The 12,465-nt window shown below is 43.2% G+C and overlaps 2 protein-coding genes across 2 annotated transcripts in view; one reads left to right on the top strand and one right to left on the bottom strand.

Annotated features, from left to right (window-relative positions):
* The window catches only part of LOC138112373 (dual specificity protein phosphatase 13B-like), a 31,922-nt gene that overhangs the window by 2,399 nt on the left and 17,058 nt on the right, over positions 1 to 12,465 (top strand). The window lies entirely within an intron of this gene.
* Positions 7,647 to 9,773, bottom strand: LOC138112766 (uncharacterized). Its single transcript, XM_069020363.1, has one exon. The coding sequence runs from the start codon at positions 8,817 to 8,819 to the stop codon at positions 7,647 to 7,649; it is 1,173 nt and encodes a 390-aa protein (XP_068876464.1). The 5' UTR covers positions 8,820 to 9,773.

Consider the following 12,465-nt stretch of genomic DNA (forward strand, 5'->3'; position numbering starts at 1 on the left):
TTGTCTTTTCTCTAAAGCCAGTCGTGTGGTGTTCCTAAAATAATAAACACAGCCTCACTGCTGCCACAAAAACCCCTGGTAAATATATTTTTATGGGAATGAAGTATTAAAGGATTTGAACACTTACTCACTGAAAGCAAAATATGAGCAGTAAGGTTGGGTAAAGATTCAAAGGCTGGTTTGCTTCCTTTCCCTGGGGCATATCAAGGCTGCACTGTTTGCGCTTTAGAGATGGATAGTGGGGAATTACTTAACCCAAAATGATGGAAACAATTCAGACTATAATAATATAGCATGAGAGTTTCTCATATTACATCTATTCCCCATACTGCTGGCTATATTCTGCCTTCAGATTCACGTGCACAACTCTTGTTGGAATCTGGAGGAACTGTATTCGAAGCCAAAATGCATTTCATTGTCTTTCTGAAGTTTCTCTGCAGTTTCATGGCTAAATTCTAAGCTCAAGAACTGGGAACAAAGCTTGTCTAAACATTTCCCAGTGTCTGTCTCTGTGAGATTCCCATCTGTTGTGTTTTATTTTGAATCTTCCTACTTTCCTAAAAACACAAAGCAGAAACACACATTTCCTCTGCCCTGGAGTGCAGGAGTCCCCTAATTTCCCAGCAGGTTCTCTCACAACATACAATGGTTCCAAGTTTGTCTAAAAGTGCTACAAGCCCTTTGTGGAGTAAAAAGGGAGGAGACCAGAAATGTGGGCCAAGTTTCTGAGTGTTGTGAACAACCCCTGCCCCCCAAAGGGACTACATTTCCTGTTTCCGCTCTCCCAAAAATGTCACCTGGGTTTGGGTTTCATTAAGAGAAATATACATTGCTCGAGTCTAGGCTCTAACTCTTTGGTTTGTGCTTCCTGCTGACACTGCAGAGGCTACAAGAGCCACAAAAGCTGAGTCTGACTTTGGGGCTTCACATTTGCTACAATAGCAGAGCAAATTAAATGGAGAGCATGTTAAGTGGTTGGGAGATTGTTGTTGACCAACAAATCTTCATTAAGTTGCTGCACCAAGCTGTGCTGCACCTCTGATGAAGCTGATCATTGTTTCTCTTTCTATGTTTCAACTATTTCGCCACCAGGTTTAAGAGAAATTCAAACTTGCTTGAGGTCTAATTAGACATAAAACACAATATTAATCTATCTTGCTCCATACATGCACCCACTTTGGAGGTGTTGGTTCCATCTTTCAAATAGGCCAAGCTTCACTCTGTTCACCACCCGTTATTTACTGCCTTGGTTTTGATAGTTCTTTTATTTGCTGCCAGTGACTCATGGAGACTTTGTTCACTGGTTTATGGTGACTTTCTGCATCACCAGATGTTTCAGTTCAAGAGTTGCCAGCATGAACCCCAAGAGTTCATACAACTCGTACCTCCCAAAAGCTAAGCCTGTGCCCAGAATAACAGGCTTTCACAGGATTAGAGCAAAGTCCTGTTCTGGTGATGTTTGTGACTGAAGGGAGGCTACCATAACTGGGGACTCTGAGAGCCTTCCCTGCAGACCACTACAGAAATATGGCTCCATAGGTATAACTCAGGTGCCAAGTTACTCTGCTTTATGGGCTTTAAAAACACTCTGTCCAGTTTAGGACAGAGAGGTTTAAGGGGGAAAGTACAAAGTAAATATGAGAAAGTACTCAGCAGTACTGAGAATGACACAGCCTGCAGGATCCTCTGCTCCAGACTGTCTTTGCCATGAGGGAAGAAACAATTACTCTTTTAAGTATAATGTTAGAAACAAAATGTCCATGCAAATACAGCATAAATGGGTGTCACGATCCGCTAATGCAAGCGGGGGTCGTGATGGTTCGTTTATAGATCTCAGAGTGTAAAAAGGACACAAGAAATTTCAGTTTAAATCAAAACAGTGCACCTTTATTAAGTGCCCACAACACAGTAATGCAATAGAAGAGAGAAAGGGAGAGAGAGAGAGAGACAAAGTAGGGAGGAAGAAAAAGAGGGGGGGGAGGCAATAGCTACCAACGGATGAGACGAAGTCCTCGTGGTCTTCCGCCAATAGATTCGTCTTCTTTCCGTGGGGGAGATCTCTCCGACTTGGTTATTTCAGAGAGTCCCTTTATAGTCCTTTTCAGAAGCGAGGGGCAACTGGCCAAGAGGTTGGGAAATTTACAGCCATTGTTGTGGAGTCTGTTGCTTTGGGAAACAGGTACAGGACAGACGCACAAGACCGGTGTGCAGGACAGGTGTGCAGGGCAGGTCGTTCCTTTCCGCTTCGGCGCAGTCCTTCCCGCCTGGGCAGCAAGAACGGCGCAGTCCATTGCGACCTGCACTAATTTTCCTCAGGAATGCGTACCAGTTCCCAGCGGGCACACCCCTAGGCAACACTCGGCAGACATCCCACCTCAGCAGGGCCAGGACTCCTGTGCTCAGTCTCTGTTCTCGGCGATGATCGTGAGGCAGATGAGGGATCTTTGGACCGTCTCTTACACCACCCCGTGACTCACGATTGTCGTCAGGAGAGCTCTATCTGCACGATTTTGTAGTGTCGTTGTGAAGTCTTCAGGACTCGTCAATGTTGGTAGCATATCCCGGAAAAGGGGTAGAGAACATAAGAGAGGAAGGGAAAGAGAAGAAAAGAAAAAGAAGGAAACAAAAGAGAAGGAAATGAATAATTTTAAATCAGAATACACATATAATTTTTTAATTAAAATACCTCTAATTTTTTATCACATCTTATTTTAATACTCGTGTAGTTTGTCTCATGTCAATAACCTTGGGTGTGTCTACAGCGGATGGGGTATTGGCTAAATTGTGGACATCTATTATAGATGTAAGCTGTGTTAGCCGTTTCATCATTCTCCAATTCATGATGTATAAGACTGCTGATAAAGCAAAACCAATCAAAACCAAAATCAAGAGAACAATGATGGGATGACACAATTTGTTCAGGACACCTGTAGCAGTAGGTGACCACCCAAAAAGAGTATCCCACCACCTGTGTTCAACATCTTTCTTTACCCTTTCTAGAACACGATGTATTTCTTTCACATTGTGATGAACAGTTACTAAGGTTTTCTGTCCATTTTTCTTGATCTTTTCCAAAATTTCAATTAAATCTTGGTGAAGCAACAATTGCTTTACCAAAGTAAGGTTCATCCCAATGGGGGTAGGCAATAATTGGTGGATCAGTGTGTAATTGGACTGTAAAAGATGATAAGAAGTAACTGGGGCTAAATATGAAAAATCACATCCTATGATTTTAGTAAAGTTACAAACACAAAAATTTGAATGATTTTTTGTATCTACTACTAAATTTTCTACAAATACTTCATCACAAGCAGTTCTTAAGCATGCACATCCATTACCTATATAGACAAGCACTGTTTCAGGAGTCTCGTTAGGATGAATTTCAAAATGACAGATATTTTGTTCTGTATCTAAACAAATGTCTTGAGCTCTAATTGCATTACTTTCACAGATGAACCCTTGTTGTTCTCGGACAATACAAGTTTCTAAATTAACGGTTTGCCACTTCTCACCAATTTGACGGGCCCATTCTCTATGCTCGAAAGGATAGAGAACAGCTCCATCATGGTTCAGCCCTAATGCAATGACAGGGAATATCAGATGCACTGAAGCATTACGTATAGTCAGTACAAAGGCTGTGGCTGTGTTTGTGAGGGGATCGTAGGTAAAGTTTGCTAAGTTCCACCAGGATTGGAATTCTCTTTCAAAATCAGTGGCACTGTCCCAGATTATTTTCCGAATTTCAGTAGGAAAAGTGCCTTCTTCGCCTTCTCTTATAATTGAGGCAGCAACTGACTGCATCCATAATTGAGCCTGGATGCAGCTGAGAGCTAAAGAAATGTTATTTTGTGTAGCATCGAGTGCGTCAATTATCAATTTGTGGTCATTCACATTTACCTTTTCCCAATTTGGTAATATGTTTGATAACAACCACTGATGGCTTCCCAAGGCTAATAGGGATGACTGCAGTGGTTGTTGTATTTTAGTCAAATCTGTAGTTGTGGCAATTAATTTATTCATTAATACTTCTGAATCAATACTATTTAAGATTCCCAATCCTGTTCCCATGACACCGGTTATGTCTCTTTGCGTTCGTTTCTTAGAAGGGTTTCGCTTTCGCAACCAGGTTGTCCACCCCTCGAAGGAAGTTTGCAGAAAGGGTGAACAAGCTGGCTGAACTTCTGAGACATTGTTTTGCATGAGCAATTTGACTTGTTTAAGAGACCATGCTGGATTAAATAGTATTTGTTGTTGGCCTGTTTTCCTGATTGTATATGGTCCAACTTTAAAAATTCTTGGGCTCAGCATAACCGGTGGTTGGGTGGTAGGTATTACAACATTGACATTGAGTTTTCCCCAGTGTTTTGTATCGTTTTTACCACACATGACTTTATGGGAAAATTGCACATCAGTTAAGTTTAGCCAACAATCTTGGGTTTGAATTTCACAAAACAAAACGCGGTCATGAGGTCCAATGCTATAACTGTGTATAGGTTTAGTAAAAGATCTACCAATTAGTCTACATCGTATTGAAACATCATCACCTTGGGTTACCATAAAGGGAGGAAAAACGTTGTTCTTGTCATCTAGTACGAGGGAGGTACTTATACCATGGTACGTAATTACTACACTTAGTATGGGCTTTGCTACAGCATTTATTTTGAATTTATAAGTTAAACCTTTCAAACCTGGCTGATCTGTCTGGTTATTTTGCCAATTGCATGTTACATAGGCTGATTTAGTTAGAGTAAAGTTATACCAGCAGTCAGTTGGTTCATTTTTGCAAAGCTTCGTGATTTGGACATTGTTGGTACTGGGGTCTAGGCTGTAGTTACCGACATTCTTCTGACGACAACACAGGATGAAGAGGGTTTGTGTGTTACACGCCCACTCTGTTGTAGGGCAGAGTTCGGCCGTAATGTTGGGGTGCAGGTCACTTTTCCCATTTGGTTTTAGAAAATTCCCGGTGATTGTAATGGTGGAAGCTTTCCCGGAGAAAGGTCCTTCTACTTTTCTGCATCTTACCTCAATTTTCTCACCAATTGTTCCATTTAGGGTTGTAGTCCAATCTTTTGAGTCCCATCCCCATTCATTTGAATGGTATACCTTAGAGTCGTGCAGTACTGCAGTGTCTGGGTTTGGGCGACGATCTCTAGGATGGGATCTTAGAGCACTAGTGTACCTAATGGTAGTACCAGACCATGGCCACTCAGCTGCTTTTTGGCCGTGGTGTTGTGGTAGGATGCAGAAAAGTATCACCAGTTTTATCATGGTTTATGTGGTCTTTTATGTCCCTCGGAGTTCTTCTGTGAAAAGCAAACACAAACAGAGTCTGCCACTAAAGGCAGAAAAAAAATTAGAATGATGGAATTATCCAGCGTGTATGTATCCGATGCTCTCTCCCTAGGGCATCAGAGGCTACCCATGCATATTTATTTAGAGGGCTTTTCAGCACTAATGGTACTTCTCCTACAGTAGGGAGGTCTACCAAAACAGGTTGTCCAGGGTAGTGTGCAGGATTCTTAGGATCATTAGGTCCCTGTAATGAAGGAATTATACTTGGAGCTGTTGGGCAAAAGGCAGTGATTTTAGGACACCCGTTTACCCCCCATCTATCATTCACACCTTTCACAGCTTCCCATAGCCGAACATCCCAGTTTCCCTCCTGTGGTTTCAGAAGTCGTTTCAGGAGACCATTGGTCCTTTCTACAATGCCGTTAGCTTGAGGGTAGTAAGGGGTGTGAAAAGTCCATTTAATGCCTTCACTTTTTGCCCAGTCCTGTACAACTTTGGCAGTAAAGTGAGACCCATTGTCAGATTGAATTTCTTGTGGTTTTGGGAAAGTTCCAAACCATCCCTGCAATGCTTTGACAGTGTTATCTCCTGTAGCTCTTTTAAAGGCATCGGCCTGGACTAACCCAGATATAATCTCTACTCCTACCAGTACAAAGTGTTTACCTCCTGACTTTTTAAAGGGGCCAATATAATCTACTTGCCACGCATCCCATAAGCCTTTACCCTTTCTTAAATGCAGAGGGTCATCTTCCAAAGGGTGTCTTTCCAGCCGTCTGCGGCATTGTTCACAAGCTGATATGCATGTTTTACACATTTCTCTGGTAACAGGCCACCCACGAGCAAGGGCTTCTTTGTACAAATCTTTTGCACCTGTGTGTTGTCTTTTTACATGCAACCATTCTAATAAGTGCTCCCAGTCTTCTGTAATCTGATCCTTTTTCAAAGGACTTAGTCTTGCTAATTCATCAGCTTTATTGTTCCACTCTCCTGCTGCATTTCCATCTGTCTGGTGAGAGGCTACCCACCCCACGGCAAAATTCCCTTGACTTGCAATATTTAGAATTTCTTGCCACTTTTCCTTTTGCCATACTGGGATTCTGTTAACTTCCCAGTCATTTTGCTGCCAAAAAGGAAGCCACTCAGTACATCCCTTAAACACAGCATAGGAATCGGTGTAGATACAGACAGGAGAAGTATTCTGTGCCTCATGTTGGAAAACACTCCAAACAGCTATCAGCTCGCCAACTTGGGCGCTGCCTTCCCCCTCTGTGATAATTCGTTCACCTGAGGAGGTGTGCAGGGCTACAGCCTTGTATTTCCACACCTTTCCTTCTCGCTTGGCAGAAGCATCTGTAAACCAAGAATTTGCTGACTGTTCGGGGGAAAAAGGAGGGGCTACTTTGATGGCTGAGGCAGGTTTGTCCTGACTGCTACTCAAGTTTTCAGTCTCTTGGATTGCCAGATTTTTTACAGCTCCTTCAGTTACTGAGAAGATGCTACAATAATGTTCAATCTGAGCATACCACTTCCTTACTGAGGCCCTCTGGGCCACCCCGTCAGGTGGGGGGGTCCCAGTAGAGACTGCCTTAATAACTTTGAAAGGGCCTCTCAAAACAATTGGTTGTTGTCGTGCAATCTTCTCCACTTCTATGAGAGCTAAGCTAACCACAAATAATCCTTTTTCCCAGGTAGTGTACCTTTTTTCAGCATCTTTAAAGCCACGAGAGTAAAAACCTACAGGCCTCGTTGGACCCTCAGGACCCCGCTGCCATATGTGTACTGACAGCCCTGAAGAGGCAAATCCCCATTCCACCTGGAAAGGATCTGTAGGGTGAATAGGGCCCAGGGCTTGGTGAGCTGTTGCTTCAAAAATCAACAATTGCAATGCTTCTTCTTGAGAAGCACTCCATTCCCATTTTATCCCTTTTCTTAACAAGTTATAAAGAGGTCTGGCAATTATGGAAAAATCTGGGATGTGTTTTCTCCAGAACACTAATAATCCTAAAGCATGTTGGAGATCTTTTTTGGATTCAGGCATTTTAATCTGATCTAAAGAGGTTAGGGTATCAGGTGGGATACATGTCATACCTCCTTTCCACCAAATTCCCAAAAATTTCACTTCATGTGAAGGATTTTGGATTTTTTCTGAGGGAATTTGCAAATCAAGGCTTTCTAAGTGGGAGATTATTCTTTGTTGGGTATCTCTCACTTCTTCTATTTCATCTCCTCCCACAAGGATATCATCAATGTATTGATAAACAGTCACATTGTCAGCTTTGGGTATTTTTTCTAACTCCTGGGCTAAAGCGTGATGAGCCAGGGTGGGGGAATGTTTGTACCCTTGGGGAAGCCTAGTGAACACCCGCAGGTGAATTCGATTGTGAACCTGGCGGCTGAGAGGGGGTTGAATAGGGAGTAAACCCAGGATCGGTAGATCCAGTTTGGTCGCTTGGGTTTCCAAGGAATCTATCTAGCCTTTCTACGGGACCTACAGCCGCTATGGTTTTTTGAAGGGCAATTGCTGTAGGTTTGAGTGATTCTGGAAGGCCTCGAATTAAAGGGGTCATCAGTGCAGGTTTAACAGGTAATTGCATGGGGGATTCATATCCAGGAGTTAATTTTCTTTCATGGATCATTTGCAAACAGGCAGCTTTGTGGACACTTTCTAGGAGTTGCTCGGGGGTACCAATTATAGCTAAAGGGTCTCCCCTTTCTAAAGGATTGAGTCCCCCGGCCCAGAAGGCTGCACGCTGAGTCAGGGACCACGTGCCACGTTTGTCTCCTGTTGTCAAGAAAACTCCATGTCCCCAGTATCCACTGGCCTCCTGTTCAGTTAATTGAATTTGGTCTCCTCCGGTGAGAGACACTCGGAAGACATATTCTGTCTCAGATTCGTGGGGAAGCCGCCCATACTCCTTTTTTAATCTAGCTAATTCAACAGCACTGTATGGTATTTGTTTAGTGGTGATATGCGGTTCAAAATCTTCATCATTGATATAATTATATTCAGTTTTAATCAGAGGTCTCACACGAGGGCAGCAGTTTTCTCCACAATTTTTTACTAGTATTAGTTCTTTTTGGGGGTATATTTGGTCAATGTGAGGAGTTTCCTTTTCCTCTGTCTCTTTTGGTGAGTCAGCATTTTTCGAATTTCTAAAATATTCCTCTTTTAAAGCAGCCTCTAGCAAGTGATTTTTATTTTTTTCTTCATCTAATTGTTTTTGTAAAATTTCCACTAGGCTTTGAAGGGAATCTATGATCGCTTTCTCTTCAGTACATCGCTTTAAGCGATGATCTATGGCTGCCGCAAGGCATGCCCCTAAAACAGAGCAGATTATGGTTTTATTTCGGCCAAATTTAAATCTAGTCTCATGTTGTAAAGAATATACTCTATCAGTCACATAATCTAAATTAAACCAGTTATTTTGAGCCCATTCTTCCCCTCCCGGAGAGGGCCGGGCATTATGTTTTGCTAGCAGAGCATAAAACGCAGCTTTAACTTTTGCACTGGGGTTTTCAGTCATTTTATGACAGGATCAAAACCACCACAAGGAGGTAAAGTTAATTACACACTGCGACACACACACAGCTTCGCTGTGTCTCCCTTCACTTCCCTGGGTGGGTGAAGAGACCAAATCTGCTTGGGAGGTACTCCTTAAGTTACTTATGGTTGTCTCTTCACTACACCAAGCAGTCCAAATTCATGCACACACCAAAAAACACAGTTCCTCCTTTTACACTAAGAGATCCTTTGCAAAAAATCTGAAGACAGAGCCCTCAACTGAGTATGGGGTGCTTTTCACCCAGGCGTGTGCAGTTTGCGGGAAATTCGAGTCACCCCCCTTGCTTTCTAGACACCGCTCACCCCTTTTGGGGTGTCGGGCTAGGTGCGGCTGGAGTGAAACGTCCTTCCCCTATTACAGACTACACACAACCTTGCAACCCCTTCTGTCTGTCAGATCCTGTCCGTGACGCCAGTTTAATGTCACGATCCGCTAATGCAAGCGGGGGTCGTGATGGTTCGTTTATAGATCTCAGAGTGTAAAAAGGACACAAGAAATTTCAGTTTAAATCAAAACAGTGCACCTTTATTAAGTGCCCACAACACAGTAATGCAATAGAAGAGAGAAAGGGAGAGAGAGAGAGAGACAAAGTAGGGAGGAAGAAAAAGAGGGGGGGGAGGCAATAGCTACCAACGGATGAGACGAAGTCCTCGTGGTCTTCCGCCAATAGATTCGTCTTCTTTCCGTGGGGGAGATCTCTCCGACTTGGTTATTTCAGAGAGTCCCTTTATAGTCCTTTTCAGAAGCGAGGGGCAACTGGCCAAGAGGTTGGGAAATTTACAGCCATTGTTGTGGAGTCTGTTGCTTTGGGAAACAGGTACAGGACAGACGCACAAGACCGGTGTGCAGGACAGGTGTGCAGGGCAGGTCGTTCCTTTCCGCTTCGGCGCAGTCCTTCCCGCCTGGGCAGCAAGAACGGCGCAATCCATTGCGACCTGCACTAATTTTCCTCAGGAATGCGTACCAGTTCCCAGCGGGCACACCCCTAGGCAACACTCGGCAGACATCCCACCTCAGCAGGGCCAGGACTCCTGTGCTCAGTCTCTGTTCTCGGCGATGATCGTGAGGCAGATGAGGGATCTTTGGACCGTCTCTTACAATGGGGAAGTTAGCTTTCAGTATTATTCTTTGACAGATAGCATTTATGGTGGCCAAACTACTTGTTGGTCATGGAGCTTGGCCATACCCTATACCGTGTTGTCCTTAGAATCAGATAACACTTGAAAAATTCAGATGGCCCTCAACCTTTTCCATATAGAAAACATTGATTATTTGGGTTTATGCAGTAGCACCCCAGCACACAGACTTCTGGGTTCCCAGCACTTGGGCACTGCAGCCTCCCCTTCACAAAGGTGCCTGTTGTGTCCCAGATAAGACTGAAGAGTGCAAACACAACGGCTGCCTTCTAACGGGATATGATTTTTTTTTTTTTTTGTATTAGAAGTTACCTATTTTCTATGCAATAGGAGAAAATATGTTCTGTTTTTGTAGTGGGTGATCTATGACATTTGAGGGCACATATTTTTAGCTGCTAGTTTGTTTTAGAAAGATGGTTAAGAGTTAACCTGGAGGACAAATGATCAGAAATACCTATAATCCCAAGAGCTAACACAATTGCTGGGAAATTCTAGACCTCAAATCAGCTCTGCTACAGAGTATGATGAATTCCTATTTTTTTCTCTTCCACAGACTTAGTAGCAAGACTTTACAATGAGAAGAAAGCAATTTGCTTAGCTGACTTGGGATTTCATCTCCTTCCGTTGCATCTCTTAGACTATACACATATCAGCAAGCAAGCCTCAGCTGTGTTCAGTCTAACTCTGACCTCTAACTTGATTTACTGGTTTTAGTTCTCAAATAGTATATTACATTATAACTCAAAGGATCTGATTAGAACTAGCCGGTATTTTAATGATTTATGAGGGGCATCTGGAACAGCATGGGTAGCATACACATTGTGTCACTGCTGTAGGAGGATTCTGCATTGATCATACCAGCATGCTCCAAGACAAGAGCGTGTCAAATTCCCGTAAGCCTTAGTTCACAAACTTGATCTGACAGGTGGCCAAGCTTGCACTAGGACTGACCATAGTTCTCATGGTGGGAATAAAAGAAAACAGCTGGATTGCTTCTAGCCATTACATTATGAGAGGATTTCCATTCCTTTCTATTGTTCTATTTCTATCTTGCAGTGCTTAAGAAGGTGTTTATCCTTCCCAGTTTTGTCGCCAGAAACCTGGGCCACAGGAACTTGCAATCAGCTCTGTGGTTTATCTTTCTGCCAGAAGTCACTGGTGCAAAATACAGGCTACTGGAACTAACCTTCCAGATCTCTCCACGTCCTGCCATGGCTATCAAATTGCTAGCAAGGCTTAGATCAGAGATGCTGGGGTGTGAGAAAGATAAAGAAAGAGACAATTAGACAGCACAGTTGGTTTAAAGCCATAATGTCGCTGCATTTAATAAGAGATCATACTATTATATTTTTAAATAACTGTAAAAAAATGACTTTGCAAGCTCAGAAAGAAGGGTATCAGGAGAACAGTGATAAAAGGGTTTCGTGTCCTTGTTTTGATTTTATGTGTTCTGAATTTTCTTTTGGGCATTGAAGCCAACATCTGCCAAAGCATTCCTAAAAAGCCTTGCCCACCAGCGTGGAAGTCCAACCTTGATGGTTACTCACCTCCTATTGTAAGCTGCCTTTCACTTGCTAGAGGCGAGTAAAAGCTTTTGACCCACATTAAACCCGAGGGCAACTCTTTATTCAGGTCCAGCTATTGCTACCAGTGTTTGGCAGCACTCTGCCCCTGGGCTGCCTCCCAGCTCAGACTTGTGGAGAGATGTAGAAAAATCATCAAGCTTAACTTTACCATCTCCACCTGTGTGGTGGGAAGAGCACTGTTCCTCACAGGATCATTGTAATAAAACCTATGAAAGGCTTTCCAGTGCCCAAGAAACACCAGGGAATCTTGGCTGCCTACCTCCTGCTGTTTCCCATCTTACTTCCTAGCAGGTTACTCAACCCTCCTGCTATGCCAGTGTCGGGGCTATGTGTCTGCTGTCTCGGGTAAATTGGGTAGCTGAGCTGTCTTTGTGGTGCTGGTAGAGACCACAGGACAAGAACAAAGAGCAGTGAAACTTCTAATGCCCTCCAACAGAAGAGACACAAGAAAAAAAAAGAAAAAGCAGCCATATATTGTTTTTAAGATAGAAGAACATACCAGAGCTAGTCACAGGGGAGAAGGGCTTTGCATTGTGCCATCCTTTTGGTTAGATCCTTGGGGCAGAAACCATTCATTTGTAATAGAATTCTTTGAATTCTGAAGCCTGATGTTTTCAGTTCTGGGCTGGAGGACACTGCTGTATTAGTTATTGTTAACAGCAGCCTTATTCACCTTCAGATGTGGGCTCCTAAAGTCTCTTGGGCCACAGGAAGCTGACCCAAGGGACTGCATTGCAACTGGGGTTTTGTGCAAGGCACAGCACAGGAAATCCTTGGCCTCTAAACCTTGCCAAAGCAAGAAAGAAACATGACTTCGGATCATTTAGGAGGTGACCTGGGAAAATTTGATGAGGCTAGATTAAGAATATGCGACGTGGAGTAAAT

Source organism: Aphelocoma coerulescens, chromosome 6 (assembly GCF_041296385.1).
Source record: "Aphelocoma coerulescens isolate FSJ_1873_10779 chromosome 6, UR_Acoe_1.0, whole genome shotgun sequence".
NCBI lineage: Eukaryota > Metazoa > Chordata > Aves > Passeriformes > Corvidae > Aphelocoma > Aphelocoma coerulescens.